The 15,469-nt window shown below is 34.4% G+C and overlaps 1 protein-coding gene across 1 annotated transcript in view; it reads left to right on the top strand.

Annotated features, from left to right (window-relative positions):
- The window catches only part of LOC144448915 (RAC-gamma serine/threonine-protein kinase-like), a 30,162-nt gene extending 16,189 nt beyond the window's left edge, over positions 1–13,973 (top strand). Inside the window, exons 5-13 of the mRNA XM_078139274.1 lie at positions 1,424–1,541; positions 3,629–3,760; positions 4,048–4,113; positions 5,652–5,843; positions 6,472–6,600; positions 8,515–8,729; positions 9,186–9,273; positions 9,929–10,034; positions 10,973–13,973. Of these exons, the coding sequence (XP_077995400.1) occupies positions 1,424–1,541; positions 3,629–3,760; positions 4,048–4,113; positions 5,652–5,843; positions 6,472–6,600; positions 8,515–8,729; positions 9,186–9,273; positions 9,929–10,034; positions 10,973–11,055 (1,129 nt within the window). The 3' untranslated portion in view covers positions 11,056–13,973. The remainder of the gene's footprint in view (positions 1–1,423; positions 1,542–3,628; positions 3,761–4,047; positions 4,114–5,651; positions 5,844–6,471; positions 6,601–8,514; positions 8,730–9,185; positions 9,274–9,928; positions 10,035–10,972) is intronic.
- Positions 13,974–15,469: the final 1,496 nt, after the last annotated feature.

Raw genomic sequence — 15,469 nt, 5'->3', positions numbered from 1 at the left:
TATTATATTTAAATTTTAAACAAACTGGAAGCAGTTTATACAATAGCATTGACGTAGTAGCATTTTATTGGTGCATTCCAAAAGCAGCCATGTTGTTTTAATTATTCTACCTTGTGCTAGGGTTCAAAAGAAATTTTATATGTACAAGTAGTCCCTTAAAAATTGCAACTTACCTTATTTTCAAATAAAGTCCTGCTATCGTAATATACAGATGAGCAAGATATTTCATGCATACAAAAGACATCAGACACCTAATGAATATGAATTATGTACTCTGAATCGGAATATGATAGTAATATCAAAGTAAAGTCTATTATGATCCTTAATACATAGGGAAACAATAATCGATGGTTAGGAGGTGGGAACAATGTAAATGGTTTATTCATTCCTAAAAGACAGAAAATATATTCTCCCTTTTTAGCCCCAATTGAGCTTCATTTTTAAAAATCTTGCAAATACCATGCATAGTTGTCGAGCAACCCATCTTGTATGATTTTTTTTAGCTGTATTTATTTTCACATGATCATAAGTCCAACAACAAGCACAATATTTTTTGCATGTGTATAATTGTGAAATTGAGTTATCCATACAGCCCTGGAAAGTTTAGCTAAAGACTTATGTGGACAATTAAAATATAAAAACAAGTAGTGACTGAAATGTAAAAAACAAAAATGTACTACCAATCTGGTAATTAGTAAAAATTAGTCTTTGAGAACTAGCTCAAGACTGTAAAATCTAAAAAAAATGTTAGATTGTGACTATATCTGTAATGTAGGTTCTACATGTAATCAAAGGTAGAATCTTTGCTGTTTAGATCATGTTCAGTTATTGCATGATTTTACATGCTATTGTGAGATTTTCTTGGCAAGCTGATGTCTCAGTTTCCATTATCGGTAAAGGGATTATTGTATAAAAAAGAATGTTGCATCAAAGAAAATACCGACAGTTACATATCATGTCCCCTCCAAGATCTATGATCACACCTACTACCAGTTGAGACCTAGATCTTTCCATGTAAGATAATAACATAGATTTCATATTCAGTGAGCATGGTCAAAATTCATTTCACCAGACTTGCATGATAATGATTGAATTTTCCATAATTATAAATTGTGTGATCCTCAACTAATACAATACTATAACTTTTATACAAGTTTAGGAATGTGTAACAGGACTCGTTACACATTTTTGTATGGTTTTGAACTTTTTTTTCATATAATTAACAACTAATTTGAGTAACCATTTTGGGTACACAAAGTCAATGAAATGCCTTAATCTGATAGGCTGTAGATATCAATAAATACATATGAAAGTGTTATTGTTTTACATATATATGTAATTATAACATGTTGAGGAGAACCTCCATAGATGTCTTGTGTATGCTATCCCCAACTTATTCCAAGTGCACTCCTTTGATTTACAGGAGAGAATGGATAGAAGCCATTCAGTCAGTAGCCAATTCTTTACAAGAACAAGAAGAAAATAAAGACAGGGCTGCGCAAAGAGATGACCAATCCCCAGAACAGAAACCAAAAAAAGTTGTAAGTAAAATTACATCCCAATGGTGCCACTATTTCCTTTGAAGCTATTTGAATATATTTGTACAGGGATCAGTCCAACTAGACACCCAGAACTGTAGTTCAGGTCTTGAAAGTAATGGATTGAGTTTGGCAATGTAACAAGACGACACAACTGGTTTCAATAAAAAGGCCATTTAATAAAACACTAACGTTTTGAATATTCACAGATATTTGAATCCTGGTTTGAGTGTGAAATACTGATAAAGCTCAAGTAGTCATACCTCCATTAAACACAACCCTAATATATAAATGCATTGTATGTTTTATATGAAGACCTCTTCCGAATTTGTCTTGTGTGTTCAAATTTCTAAATTTGTTGTCATTCATGCTAAAGCATGCATAATAGCCTAGTGATCATTCTTTGCAAACAACCATGCAATAAATATGCTGTATGTATTGATTTGCTATGTGTCATGTGATTCTGTACTAATGATGGAATGTTAGGTAGAATACAGTGGAGAACATATTATTGTAGCAGCACACGTAGGATTATGATATATTTTTAAGTACATGTATAACTAGTCAAGTTTTGAGACATTAATGGGAGTGAATTATAATATACATGTACTGTGAAAGGACACTCATGCTGACAACAGTGTATGAATGGCTTGTGGATATGATAGAATGAATTGTAGCTTACATGTACTGTGAAGGGACACTCATGCTGACAACAGTGTATGAATGGCTTGTGGATAGGATAGAGTGAATTGTAGCTCACATGTACTGTAAAGGGACACTCATGCTGACAACAGTGTATGAATGGCTTGTGGATATGATAGAGTGAATTGTAGCTTACATGTACTGTGAAGGGTCACTCATGCTAACAACAGTGTATGAATGGCTTGTAGATATGATAGAGTGAATTGTAGCTTACATGTACTGTAAAGGGACACTCATGCTGACAACAGTGTATGAATGGCTTGTAGATATGATAGAGTGAATTGTAGCTTACATGTACTGTGAAGGGACACTCATGCTGACAACAGTGTATGAATGGCTTGTGGATATGATAGAGTGAATTGTAGCTAACATGTACTGTAAAGGGACACTCATGCTGACAACAGTGTATGAATGGCTTGTGGATATGATTCTACCAGCAATTCAGAATCAAGACACCATGTTGTCAGATTTGGCATGTTATTTTTCCTTTGTGTATAAAACTGCATAATATATTAGTCATGTTTCTAAAAATAAGTTGTCTTGAAAAATTTAAATGAAATATTTCATTTAGTCATTTGACTACTTAATGTTTTTCATTTTCATAAACAGTTTGATGAAAACTGTCATTTAAAATATTTTAGGTAATAATATTTTCGTAAACATCCCCTAATGAGGAAAAAATGAGATGAAAACAGTGAGATTATTATTAAACCTTTCTTGCACAAACAACATGTACTTCATAACAAGAATCATTGATATTGAGGAAATATGACATATCTTTAAATATAACACAGTTGCCATGGTTACATAGGAAGTTATTTTGTCAAACATACTCACATCCATGTGTGTTTACACAAAAAAGGTGTTTTTGTCTCTCAATTCAAAGTGATGTTTCACTCTAAGCTTCCCAAATCCCTGACTGATCTAAACAAGAAAAAAATTTCGCACCTGAGGTCAAATGTGTCCCATCAAAGTATTTTTCCTGTAAAATTGAACAAGTTCTGTCGGTAAACAAGTCGTTTGAATACAACTATAATGGGCAGTAAAGTAATGGGTTGAGTATAATAAAACATATCTGTTTTGTTGGGCAAAGCTATACTGGAAACATGGGAAATATTGACTTCATGGTATTCATTTTAATTTTGCTATTCTTGATTATGTACATTTTTTTTAGCATTACTCAGGTTTGATGTTAATTTTAAGGGGAAGGTTAGATTTTAGAGAGAACAATTTGTAATGTTTTCTCAAAAGGCAAGGTAGTATTTATCATGTCTATCATTTTGAGATTTTTGCATCAACTCTAATTTTCATCCACATGCTTTGCTTCAGTGTAGTGCAATGTTCATAAACTGCTTTATACAAATAATGTTACTATTCTCTCATTGTAGACCTTAGATGACTTTGAATTTTTGAAAGTCCTTGGCAAAGGTACATTTGGAAAAGTTATTCTTGTCACAGAAAAATCATCGGGTCAACATTACGCAATCAAGATTTTAAAGAAAGAAGTTATCGTGGCGAAGGTATGTGTAACTATTTTTGTGTCACATTTTGGCATTTTCTATCTTTTTGCAGTTTTTGTATACAGTTGTATATCTGTGTTGGTATGAATTCTGTTTGTTCATCCTCATGTAGTTGATATTGTTACTAAATCATAATGATAAAGTTGATAACTTTAAAAAGATGTATGAATGAAATTAATTTGACTTTACACACAGATAATGAATATTATAATCAGTTTGAGAACATACAAATACAAGTCATCAATTTTAACTGTAAATTTTACTGTATTGTGTTCAATTTGTTGCAGGATGAGGTAGCCCATACACTTACAGAAAACAGAGTACTCCAGACAACAAAACATCCATTTCTTACGGTATGGTACCTTTATCTTCCATGGAAGATATTCCAAACTTTGATTTGAGGAAAAGTCCACAAGTCACATGTTTATTTGTACAATGCAATAGTGCAGAAGTACATCTCTATAGCCCTATCAAGTATAATGTGAAAGTGTATGGATAAATGAACTCGAATTTTCACCAGCTTGGTAGATCACATGAATTGCAAAGGTTGTAAAACACAGGCAGTTCAAGTTAGTATTACAATAGCATTGAACTTTCAATCTGCTTTGGTCAATGATTCTCACCATAGTGAATTCCATAGTTACAGCTGACCACTATGTATGGATGATTTCCATTTTGACTGTCTGTGTATATTTAAAGTACAACTGTAAAAATGTAATAGTACTGTTGGAATCAAGTGGTAAAATAGTTCAAGCTAAGTCAGTATTTCAGTTTGGTTCTGATGGGCTATCTGGTCCCTATTTGTTTATTGAGGTGTAAAATAATTTACTTTATTTAATCTCTGCTGTTCCAATCTCACTAGCCTGTAAGGTATACCATAGTCTAGAATTCATACGGTGATGGGAAAACCAAAATTTAAAATCCCCATCTGCATTGATTCCAGGCTAGGTACACCGTGACAGGGCACCATCACACGTCATTCAACCTCTCTCTCTTTCTCTCTGATAGCACAGCCTGCTAAGGGCAGAATAACACAATGTCTACAATCTCACCTATATCTTGTTTGATCACTGTGTGGTGAAAATAGAAAGTTTATTTTTTTTTAATTCATAAGTTCCCAAAATGAACAGCTTCAGAACTAAAAATAAACCAAAAGAAATTGTAGAAGATAAGCTATGACAGGAGGGAGACAGCTGAACCTGTGCTGATTCCATTAAATCTATAACTATTTGTCTCTACTCTAGACTACTAGACTAGTGTGTTTTACTCTAGACTACTAAAACTAGTGTGTTCTACTCTATTGACTTCTACACTAGTGTGTTTTACTCTAGACTACCAGACTAGTGTGTTTTACTCTAGACTACTAGACTAGTGTGTTTTACTCTAAACTGCTAGACTAATGCGCTCTACTCTAGATTACTAGACGTGTGTTTTACTCTAGACTACCAGACTAGTGTGTTTTACTGTAGACTAGACTAGTGTGTTTTACTCTAGACTACCAGACTAGTGTGTTTTACTCTAGACTACTAGACTAGTGTGTTTTACTCTAGACTACTAGACTAGTGTGTTTTACTCTAAACTGCTAGACTAATGCGTTCTACTCTAGATTACTAGACGTGTGTTTTACTCTAGACTACTAGACTAGTGTGTTTTACTCTAGACTACTAGACTAGTGTGTTTTACTCTAGACTACTATACTAGTGTGTTCTACTCTAGACTTCTAAACTAGTGAGTTCTATTCTATAGACTACTACACTAGTGTTTTTTACTCTAGACTACTAGACTAGTGTGTTCTACTCTAGACTAATAGACTAGTGTGTTCTACTCTAGACTACTAGACTAATGTGTTTCCCTGTATAAACACAATGTTGTTATTACTTTCTCATTTCAGTCATTAAAATATTCTTTCCAAACAAAAGACAGACTCTGTTTTGTCATGGAATATGTGAATGGAGGTGAGCTGTTTTTTCATTTATCAAGGGAGAGGGTGTTTGCAGAAGATCGGACAAGATTTTATGGAGCTGAAATTGTGTCAGCTTTAGCCTACTTACATTCCTGCAATGTAATTTACAGAGATCTTAAGGTGAGTGTAACTTTCTTCTCAAAATCTTGAATCAAGGGCTTGTTTGCAGCTCACAGTAATTTACAGAAATTTCAAAGTATAAAAACTGGTCTCTCTGTGTATGAAATGAATGATGCAAAAAAATCATTCTTTTACCTGTATACCTTTCTGTTGGAGTACCCCCCCCCCCCCCACACACACACATAACTTGGTGTGGGGTAGTTGTGTTAAGCATATTGCATCCAAATTGTGCATTATTGTAGGCTACTAACTGTTGTCTGCAATTTTATTTGATGTAATATATACTGTATAAAATATGTTATTTTCCATTTTGATGCATCCTTTGTCATCCATTCTGTAGCACATATGTAAATTTCCCCTTCCATGTATTCTAAGACAAGATACCTGTGCAGTAGTGCTTCAACCCTAATTAATTACAAATCAGACCAGACAATAGTAATACAGTCTACATTATTCAAGCGATTTCATATCGTATCATTGAGAGAAACCTCAATGTTGCATATAGCACTCTAGTTAATCATATCATTTATAATTGTTTACAGTTATAAATATACTTCTAAATAAATATAGTCGATAAGATTCACTGCTACATGCCAAACTAATCAATACTATTATTTATGTTTTACAGTTAGAAAACCTACTACTAGATAAAGATGGTCATATTAAGATAACAGATTTTGGTCTGTGTAAAGAAGAAATATCCTATGGAGATACAACAAAAACATTCTGTGGTACACCAGAATACCTTGCACCAGAGGTAGGTTTCCTTTTAAATTTTCAGAAGACTGCTGTTGTCTATTTCACCAGGAAAATGTCAACATTTAAACTACAGTAGAACCTTTTTATGTTTTGCATATATACTAACTTTTCAGCAGACACGTTTCATTTCTGGTATATATCAAATTCTGAGCAGATTTCCTTTTGCATCAGAAAATTGTCAACCTTTGAGCAGAATCCTATCATGCTAGGAATATGCAAAAAAATGTCCTTGAGGGGACCCCTTTTGCTCCAGGGGTATATCAGCCCTCTTGTATGCCAGGGACTTATGAATAGACTCCTTTTGCACCTGGGATATGTCACATGACTGTTTTGCATCTACCTTTGCTGCTTGTTGAATATAGAGTTGAGATAGTTACATTTTTGACTGACCTATGCCAGTTTTTGACGAGTCAGCAGTGCTCTCCCTGAGCAATGTAACATGGGTGCCTAGCTATCTTGTGATTTACCCTCCTGATGAAATGAAAATCTTATTCCAATCACATTCATTTTATGGGCAAATGGTATTAAATCATCCATAAGACCCCCCAGCTGCTCTGTTACTGGTCTATAACCAATCTGTTAGTGAAATTATTTTAGAGAGAACATTGGGTCAGTATATAGTGGGTGGCATGTTTTGCGATATTGATATGAAGACTTATAACTGCTGTCAAACATAACTAATAGCTGGAAATGTGAACAAAGAATTTAATGTTGAATTACCATTGAAAATGTTATGATATTCCTTTGATGTACCCACGTTCAAAAAGATGTAAACAAATTTACAAGTGTATGAGACACACCCACATATGTTGATATGAACTCAATACAGAGTACATGTACTTAGTACTTAGGTGTTAATGGCACCAAAGATGTGTGAACTGTACAACTAATTTCCTCAAAATTCTTACTCCATAAATAGATAATATATCATGCATTACACTGAAAGATTTATGATATTAGAGAACAGTGCCACAGACAATCAGTGTTGAAAGATGAGTACATGTAGAACAAAAGACCTTGCGTAAGAGATGAGCTAACTCCCACACTCTGTGGTGTATATATATACATAATGTCAAGAAATAGTAGAAATAGTAATGTCAAGAAATAGTAGTGAGACTCAGAATACTCAGAATGAGACAAGAAAACTATTGAGTTTTCTTTCAGGGAAAGAGATTTGTTCATCTTCAGGGATTTGTGACAAGCAGAAAAGAGAAGTCTGTATATCAATACAAAAAGACATATTAACCTCAACTTGCACTGTCTATGAACTCACAAAGTCCCTGATTCTGCCTTGAGAAGTGTCATATTGTAAACATCATTAGGTGATGACAGTTCTTTCCCTTTTTTGATTCCCTGTGTGAAGTCATTAAATCCAGAATGAGATAAACAACCTTGAACTGAAAACATTGATCTGTTGCTGGCTTAGTTTAAAAGCTCCTGATAATTGTTGTAACACTTGTTAAGTAATACCACTTTCTCACTCAAGGTCTTGTGCTGAAGACTTTCTGAAGGTTACAGTCAAAGTAGATGAAGATGAACAGATACAAGTTTATCTGGCTATTTGCCAACCAACGCACATATTTACGTCACTATCACCACTCAACTTTGTGTTTGAAGCGTGGTCTCTTAGACTCCAAATATTTTAGAATTGCCTTTAGCTTTCTGAAAATGATACATGTATTGTTCCTGGTAAAACAGTTTTTTGTCACACAGTGCACTTTTCGTGAGCTACTTTCGTATGAAAAGCAAAATACGATATGCTGAATGGGTCAAACAGAGGCCAGTTCAGAATGTACTGCATTGGATAAGTGTATAGCGCCCTCTATTGTGTAGTTGGATACTTCAGTATTAAGCGTGCACTATCTTCATAAATTGACAGCCATCATTAATAATACATACTGTGATTCAACAGGTTTTAGAAGACAATGATTATGGACGAGCAGTTGACTGGTGGGGTACTGGTGTTGTGATGTATGAAATGATGTGTGGCAGGCTACCATTCTATAATAGAGACCATGAAGTGCTTTTTGAAAAGATTCTCACAGAAGATATTAGGTTTCCTAAGAATCTCTCAGATAATGCTAAGAGTTTCCTATCAGGACTATTGATAAAAGACCCCAAACTCAGGTAAGACATATTCATGTATTTTGAGTGTCCATGCAAGAAAGTTAGAAGGTAGCTCTGAAATGTAATCCAATAAATAATGTCTGAATCTTTGCAGTGTGTAAGAATAGATTAAAAATACAAACAGTTTATTATAGATTTGAGTTTTCATTTATTTTTGCGGAAACTTCTTTTTTGATAGCAAGCCATTTTTCACTGAGAAACAAACCATACGTGTGGAGGATTAGTATGGAAGGATATCCACAAATAATTTGAATCACATGCTTACAAAATCAAACTTACATGTACAGAATTCCAAAAGATTATAGCAACCAATTTGAATTTTGTAAGATAGAAATGATTGTCCTGCATTGAGAGTGTAATGGATCATATGGCTGCAATAAGTGTCCAGCTAGTTTTCAGTAGTACCCCTTCCTCCACCCTATGACATGATGGAACTCTGTAATCTCCTTACTGCAGGCTTGGTGGAGGACCAGAAGATGCCAGTGAAATCATGGGACATCCATTCTTTGCATCCATCAATTGGGATGACCTTTATAATAAAAGGGTATGTATTCATCCTGTATATGTAGAAATGTGACCTACCAAGTCAGCTTTTAAGTGGTCACCATTACAAAACCCATAAGTCATTTCAGCACAACTGAATTTAAAGGCCCAGTTCATAATAAGATAAAGATTCAGGTGTAAAAACAGTTGTGTGGCAGAATTATAGAAAAAAGTGGTCCAGTAAAAACTAATGATGGGTATGGATCCTCTGATATGATATGATAACACTAATGTTAGAACCTTGGACTGAAACCCTGGCCTTTAAGGTCCACTGTACTAATGTTTCAGTCTTATTCTTACTGTAAAAATTCAATAATAACGTGTGTATATAGGAGCACCTTCTTTACGTCCAACCTATAACTAATAAACAACCCAGGAAACCTTTTTTTAAAACATGGTTGCCTCTTTCAATCCAGACGTCTTTGACCACAATATGTACCCAGTAGTAGGACAACAAGAACTTGTACCCATGATTAATGTGATTGTAGGAAAAAGAATGTCAACTATAGCTATGGAAAAAGAATGTCAACTTTAGCTATGGAAAAAGAATGTCAACTTTAGCTAAATAGATCATTTTTATCATATATTTTATTATTGTCCAAGAATACAATTTATGATCTGTGTTCTAACTTCTCAAGAATTTCTTGTTTATTTAGATGCCACCACCATTTAAACCAGAAGTGATGTCAGAAACAGATACAAGGTTTTTTGACTCAGAATTTACGGTTGAACCAGTTGATCTTACTCCACCAACAGATAAGTGTAAGTTTAAATTGTCAAGTATTCTTATCTGACAATACTCTTGATGATGTCAATGTTCTTTGTCTGCATCAAAGCTTATGCAGTGATTTCATATTTCTACTTCACCATTGTTCAGCATCTGGCCGATTTTTAAACTGTCAGAAGGGTTTCAATGATTGGAAAGCATCTGCAACAATATACTTTCTCATTAGAATCATCATTAATATACAGTCTATACATATTATCTCCCCCCATTATCATCTAATTAATCAAAGTGAACCTTATGGCAAGCTGTGTGTCTGACATAAGCTTAGTACACATATCACCTTTGCTTGTTTTATGTAATTAGACATTCTAATAACTTTAATAAGTTGACATTGTTTTATCTATTTATAATGATAATGTGTAAATTTTCTACAATTTTATTTTTTAGCAGACTAAATTAGTCATCGTTAGAAATTGAAACAGCATAGTCAGTTATCAAGATTTATTTGTTAAACCTGTGCTAACTATAACTGGGTATGATATTTTCAATCAGACAGCCAACAATATATATTCACTGACAGTTGTTAAAATTATTTGACATAGTACATATGAATTAGAGGTCCATTTTATCAATAAGTACCATAGTAGTAAATTGGAATCGTGATTCATTGGGGGTGCTGATTTTTGGGTGTGGACCCAAAAATTAATTTGATTGGATTTAATGGAACATACTACCGATATGTTGCAATGACAAACAAATATGTTTACCCACAGGCAATTCAGTATTGTTCTGGGTATTATGGTTTTATGAGTAAGTCATTGTATCTGACAAAACAGTTTCAAAAAATGGTCTAGTTGCAGCTAGTGCAGTGTTTAACCATGCATGTTACATAATGTAAAAAGATAACGAGTGTGTACTAATGTGAGAATGGAAAGTCAGTATGAAACTAAAAATGATTTTTTGTCATTTTCAGACTTGGACACAATACAGGAAGAGCAGCCACATTTTGAGAAGTTTTCATACTCTGCTGAGAAGGGACTTTTGAAGAAGGAATAGTAGGAAGAGTGCTGGAAATGAAACAAAATATCTATTAAAAAATCTCAGCAGTTGAATTGAAATGCAAACATTGCAGAGATACTTACCCTTGTCTGAGATACGCTAATGGTAGAAGCACAGATGTGAAAGAAGCTACATAAGTGCTAGGTGCAGTAGTTGCAAGGTGTGTAGTGGCAGAGGTTGTACATGTCTGCCTGATGTAGCTGAGCTAGCCGTACAGATATATACGTAATATAAATACTAAATAGACAATGTTCACATCCTGTCATACATTTGCACAGCAGATGAATAGCTGTATGTAGATATATACTTTCTGTGCTATTTTTTACAAGGGTAAAGTGATCGCTGTAATCAATATTCCTACTGGAGGAAAGCAGCCAAGCTGTGTATGTAGTACAGTCTGAGATGGAGACAAATAGTATTTGTCAAAAACAGTATATTACGAAAACTACGGTATGGCTGTATGTATTAGTGTGTGAAAACACCAACAAGATGATGACCATGTTTCAACTAACACAAACACACTTGGAAAAATGCATTGCTATATGTGCATATGTGTTTGAAATGATGTCCAATATATAGCTTAGAGCTCCAAGCTGAATTATTTTTTAAAAATGAATTTTTCCCTAAAAAACTGAAATCAGTAGATTAGGAAATTAGACATTAATAATAACAGAATCACACAATTTGAATGGTAAAAAAATTATCAATTTTTGATAATCAATGCATATTTGTCCATAGCATGGCTAAACAATTAGTGACAATAACACATGTAATCATGGAAAATTGATGAATCTATGAGGGTTTCATCAGTGACATTTTGTTTCCAGTTAGCTTCCAAAAAATGAAAACTATTATAAATCTAAAAGTGATTAGAATGCAAACAAATTGATCTGTAGGTGGAAATCTCTGTATCGCAGAGAGTATCAACATGTGTAGTGATGTCCAAGTGTTAGATGTAGATTGCGCTATTGTACACACCAGACTTAAAACTTTACAAGTATACAGAACGTGTATTTGTATTACTGTACATGTAATACCAACTTGATTGGTTCATGTAGATTTGAAAATCTTCAGTCGATGCAGAAGTGATGCAATGATTTTGTCAGCATATTTGACACTAGTATCCGCTCCAAATGTCACTTCATTCCAGGACTATTGTCAGATGCTGTTTTAGATGATTGTCATTAGCCTGATCAGAAATAGCAGATCAAATAGGCACTTGACATGTTCTGAAAGTGGTCCATCTTTGATTATGTTTTAAATATGTCTGCATACCAGATATCCATTGGTCCATCTCATAATAGGTTTTAAAAAAATAATTGCATACAAGGCCTCCATATTGAAGATATGCAGTCATTTGCCTGTTGTTTCGATAATCTTAAAGTGTGCATATATAGAAGAGTTGATTTATTATGATTTACTATGATCACCATGGAAGACTCCATGACAAGTCAGGGAAGGAAGCCTCAAATGCTTACATAGATAATCCCTCTAGGTTATCTAACCAACTGACTTAGATATCTTCAGATGCAGCACATCAGCTACCTATACATTTTCACATGACTGTATGCCTTTCAGCCTTTTATCTCAGGTTTCTGAGATTTGTTTTTATCGTCACACAGAAAATAAAGTTGCTGTTTTTATGGTCAGTAGAGCAACAGTGTATTAGTATGTTGAACAGCACCAATCATAGCTGTATCTGGCAGTTGCTGAAATATCAGAATTATTTTCTGTAGACCTCTAGACTTTAAAATTGTTTTGACTTTTTTATTGACCCCTGTTTTTTAGCTTATGGTATTGTTTTGAAAAAAAAAACTTTCATCATGTCTATATCAGTACAGAGTATATGATAGGTCAGTTCAGTGTTTGCCATTGTACTGGTATAGTACAAGTTCAAACATATTTAGAAACAAAAATGAAAAAAAAAAATCGTATGTAATGGTTTCATGCTGTCATTGTTCAAGGTCAAAGTCACCTGCAAAATGAGAATCAAAATTCTGTAAACATATGACTTCTTTTTAGCTTGATCTCATGAATTGAAATTACCAGTGACACTCGGAAAACCTGCTAACCAAAAAAAAAGTACTCTGTAGACCAACAATTTTTAATTAATGGGGAGTTTGGAGTTAGAAAGGGAAACAATTTCTGTGTGTATAGTACAGAATTACTTTTCACCCTTTACAGCAACTTGTTCTTTCTTTCATAGTTATTAAATTAATCTTAAAAACTTTTTCGTCCCCTGAAAAGCACTCTTTGCTTTTTTTTTGATGTTTGTATTGTTTGCACCACACCACCCTCTAGTGTATATTATATTCAATGGTGTTTTGAGGGATTGGTATGGTGGGGGGAGTGTGGGAAGGGGAAGAAACAAGATGAGGGCAGGGTAGGGGAGGCAGAGACAGCTCAGATGTTCGATAATTAGTTAGCTGGAAGCAGATGTATAGAAAGTATACTGAACATTTTCTTAGTTGATATCTAGTGAGTCACGTCATTGTTTATATCTTAGAGTGTATGTACTCATGTTTGCAAATATTTGAAATCAAGTACACATATAGAAATGTATGTATGTAATCTCAGTTTTGTTATTTTCTGAGATTTTTCATAGAACATAACTGAATTGGACATGGATTTCCAGCGATATACTGCTAATGTATAAAGATGCTTGCACTGTTCATTGACCTTTGACCCAAACCGGCCCTTCCTTTCTGACATACTTAATTTTAGAACTTTTCAGCAGGAAGGGATGTTTACTCAAGGAGCAAACCAATTATAATCATGGGCATCAATTTCAAAAATAACAAATTGAAATCCAGTGAGCAGATATTTTTAATTATGATAGTGTAAATCTAACAGGCAGCAATCAATGAGGGATTTATTGCTATAGGAGATGAGTAAATAAAAATATTGTATGTAAACTCCCGTATTCCTTGAGTCAGTGTTTAACTCTTAATAATGTGTGTGTGTGTGTGTGTGTGTCACTTTCTCTGTGTGAATGTATATGAGCAAAGGGCGTCCGCCACATCAAATACTTGTATACATTTCTCACAAATATGCAAGTAAATTTTAAAAGTGTACTTTTTTAGCTCAACTGAGCTGTAAGATAAAATTCAGTCATGCTACAGGTGTGATAAAGTGTCTGCCAAGCCAATCCACTTGGCCAATTACTACAGGTGTGGTGAAGTGTCTGCCAGGCCAATCCACTTGGCCGATTACTACAAGTGTGGTAAAGTGTCTAGCAGGCCAAACCACTTGGCCAATTACTACAGGTGTGGATACATACATACATTTCAATCAATCAATCAATAGATATCCTTCGCCCCATATTTACCAACCTATCCGGTCAAATCATCCGGCCAAATCTGCTCACGAATCCATCATTCAATCAATACCTTATGTATGTATGTATGTATGTATGTATGTATGTATGTATGTATGTATGTATGTATGTATGTATGTATGTATGTATGTATGTATGTATGTATGTATGTATGTATGTATGTATGTATGTATGTATGTATGTATGTATGTATGTATGTATGTATGTATGTATGTATGTATGTATGTATGTATGTATGTATGTATGTATGTATGTATGTATGTATCAATTAATCAATGAGTTAATGAATCAATGTATATTTTTGATCTCATAACTATTAAGATTATTCAAACACTGTAAAACAAACTCGTTTGCAAAAATCGCAGGGAAAGTGGTGGTTGGCGTATGTCTCAAAGAATAGCAGATTGACAGTAAAAGATAAGGGAAGAGCTTGAGATTGGGATATTTCCACCTCTCGGGGGGGGGGGGGGGACCCTAGGTGGTCTCCTGTGAGAAGCACTAGTTGGAGGTTTTTGACGCTATCTTCTTTTATTTGGATTCCTGATCCTGGTAACACGCCCTTTCCAAGCTTCTCTACACAATTGACATGTTCTCAGGCATCCTACTAGAATAACTTCTGTCATGGAAGAAATGCTCTGTTCGTGGACAAGTGTTACTGCTGCCGCCATGACTGCAGATGACCGACAGTCCAGATACTTGCCAAAGAGGGCGTGACTTGAGTCGCTCGGGTAATGAGAAACAGAAAAAATAGGGTAGCTCATAAATGTATTTGTAGTCAAGTAGACTTTCTTTAGGTGAAGTGATATTACAGAACACAGGCAAGATTTTGAGACAAGAAGATTGAAAATATACAGCAGTTAATATATACAACGGCCATGCCATTATAAAAATTAATTGGTCTTCCATCGCAATCCAGAACACAGTGACTTCCCCCCCCCCCTCAAAATTAAAAAACAAAACAGGATGCCCCCCATCCATTCCCAATTTCAAAAACAGGGCAACTCCTTCCATCCACTGACCCTCTCCTCTGGCTCAAGAAAATGACCGATCCATTTACATACACCAGAGGACGCA

Source organism: Glandiceps talaboti, chromosome 2, assembly GCF_964340395.1.
Source record: "Glandiceps talaboti chromosome 2, keGlaTala1.1, whole genome shotgun sequence".
Classification (NCBI taxonomy): domain Eukaryota; kingdom Metazoa; phylum Hemichordata; class Enteropneusta; family Spengelidae; genus Glandiceps; species Glandiceps talaboti.
This window is presented reverse-complemented; position numbering and strand designations above follow the sequence as displayed.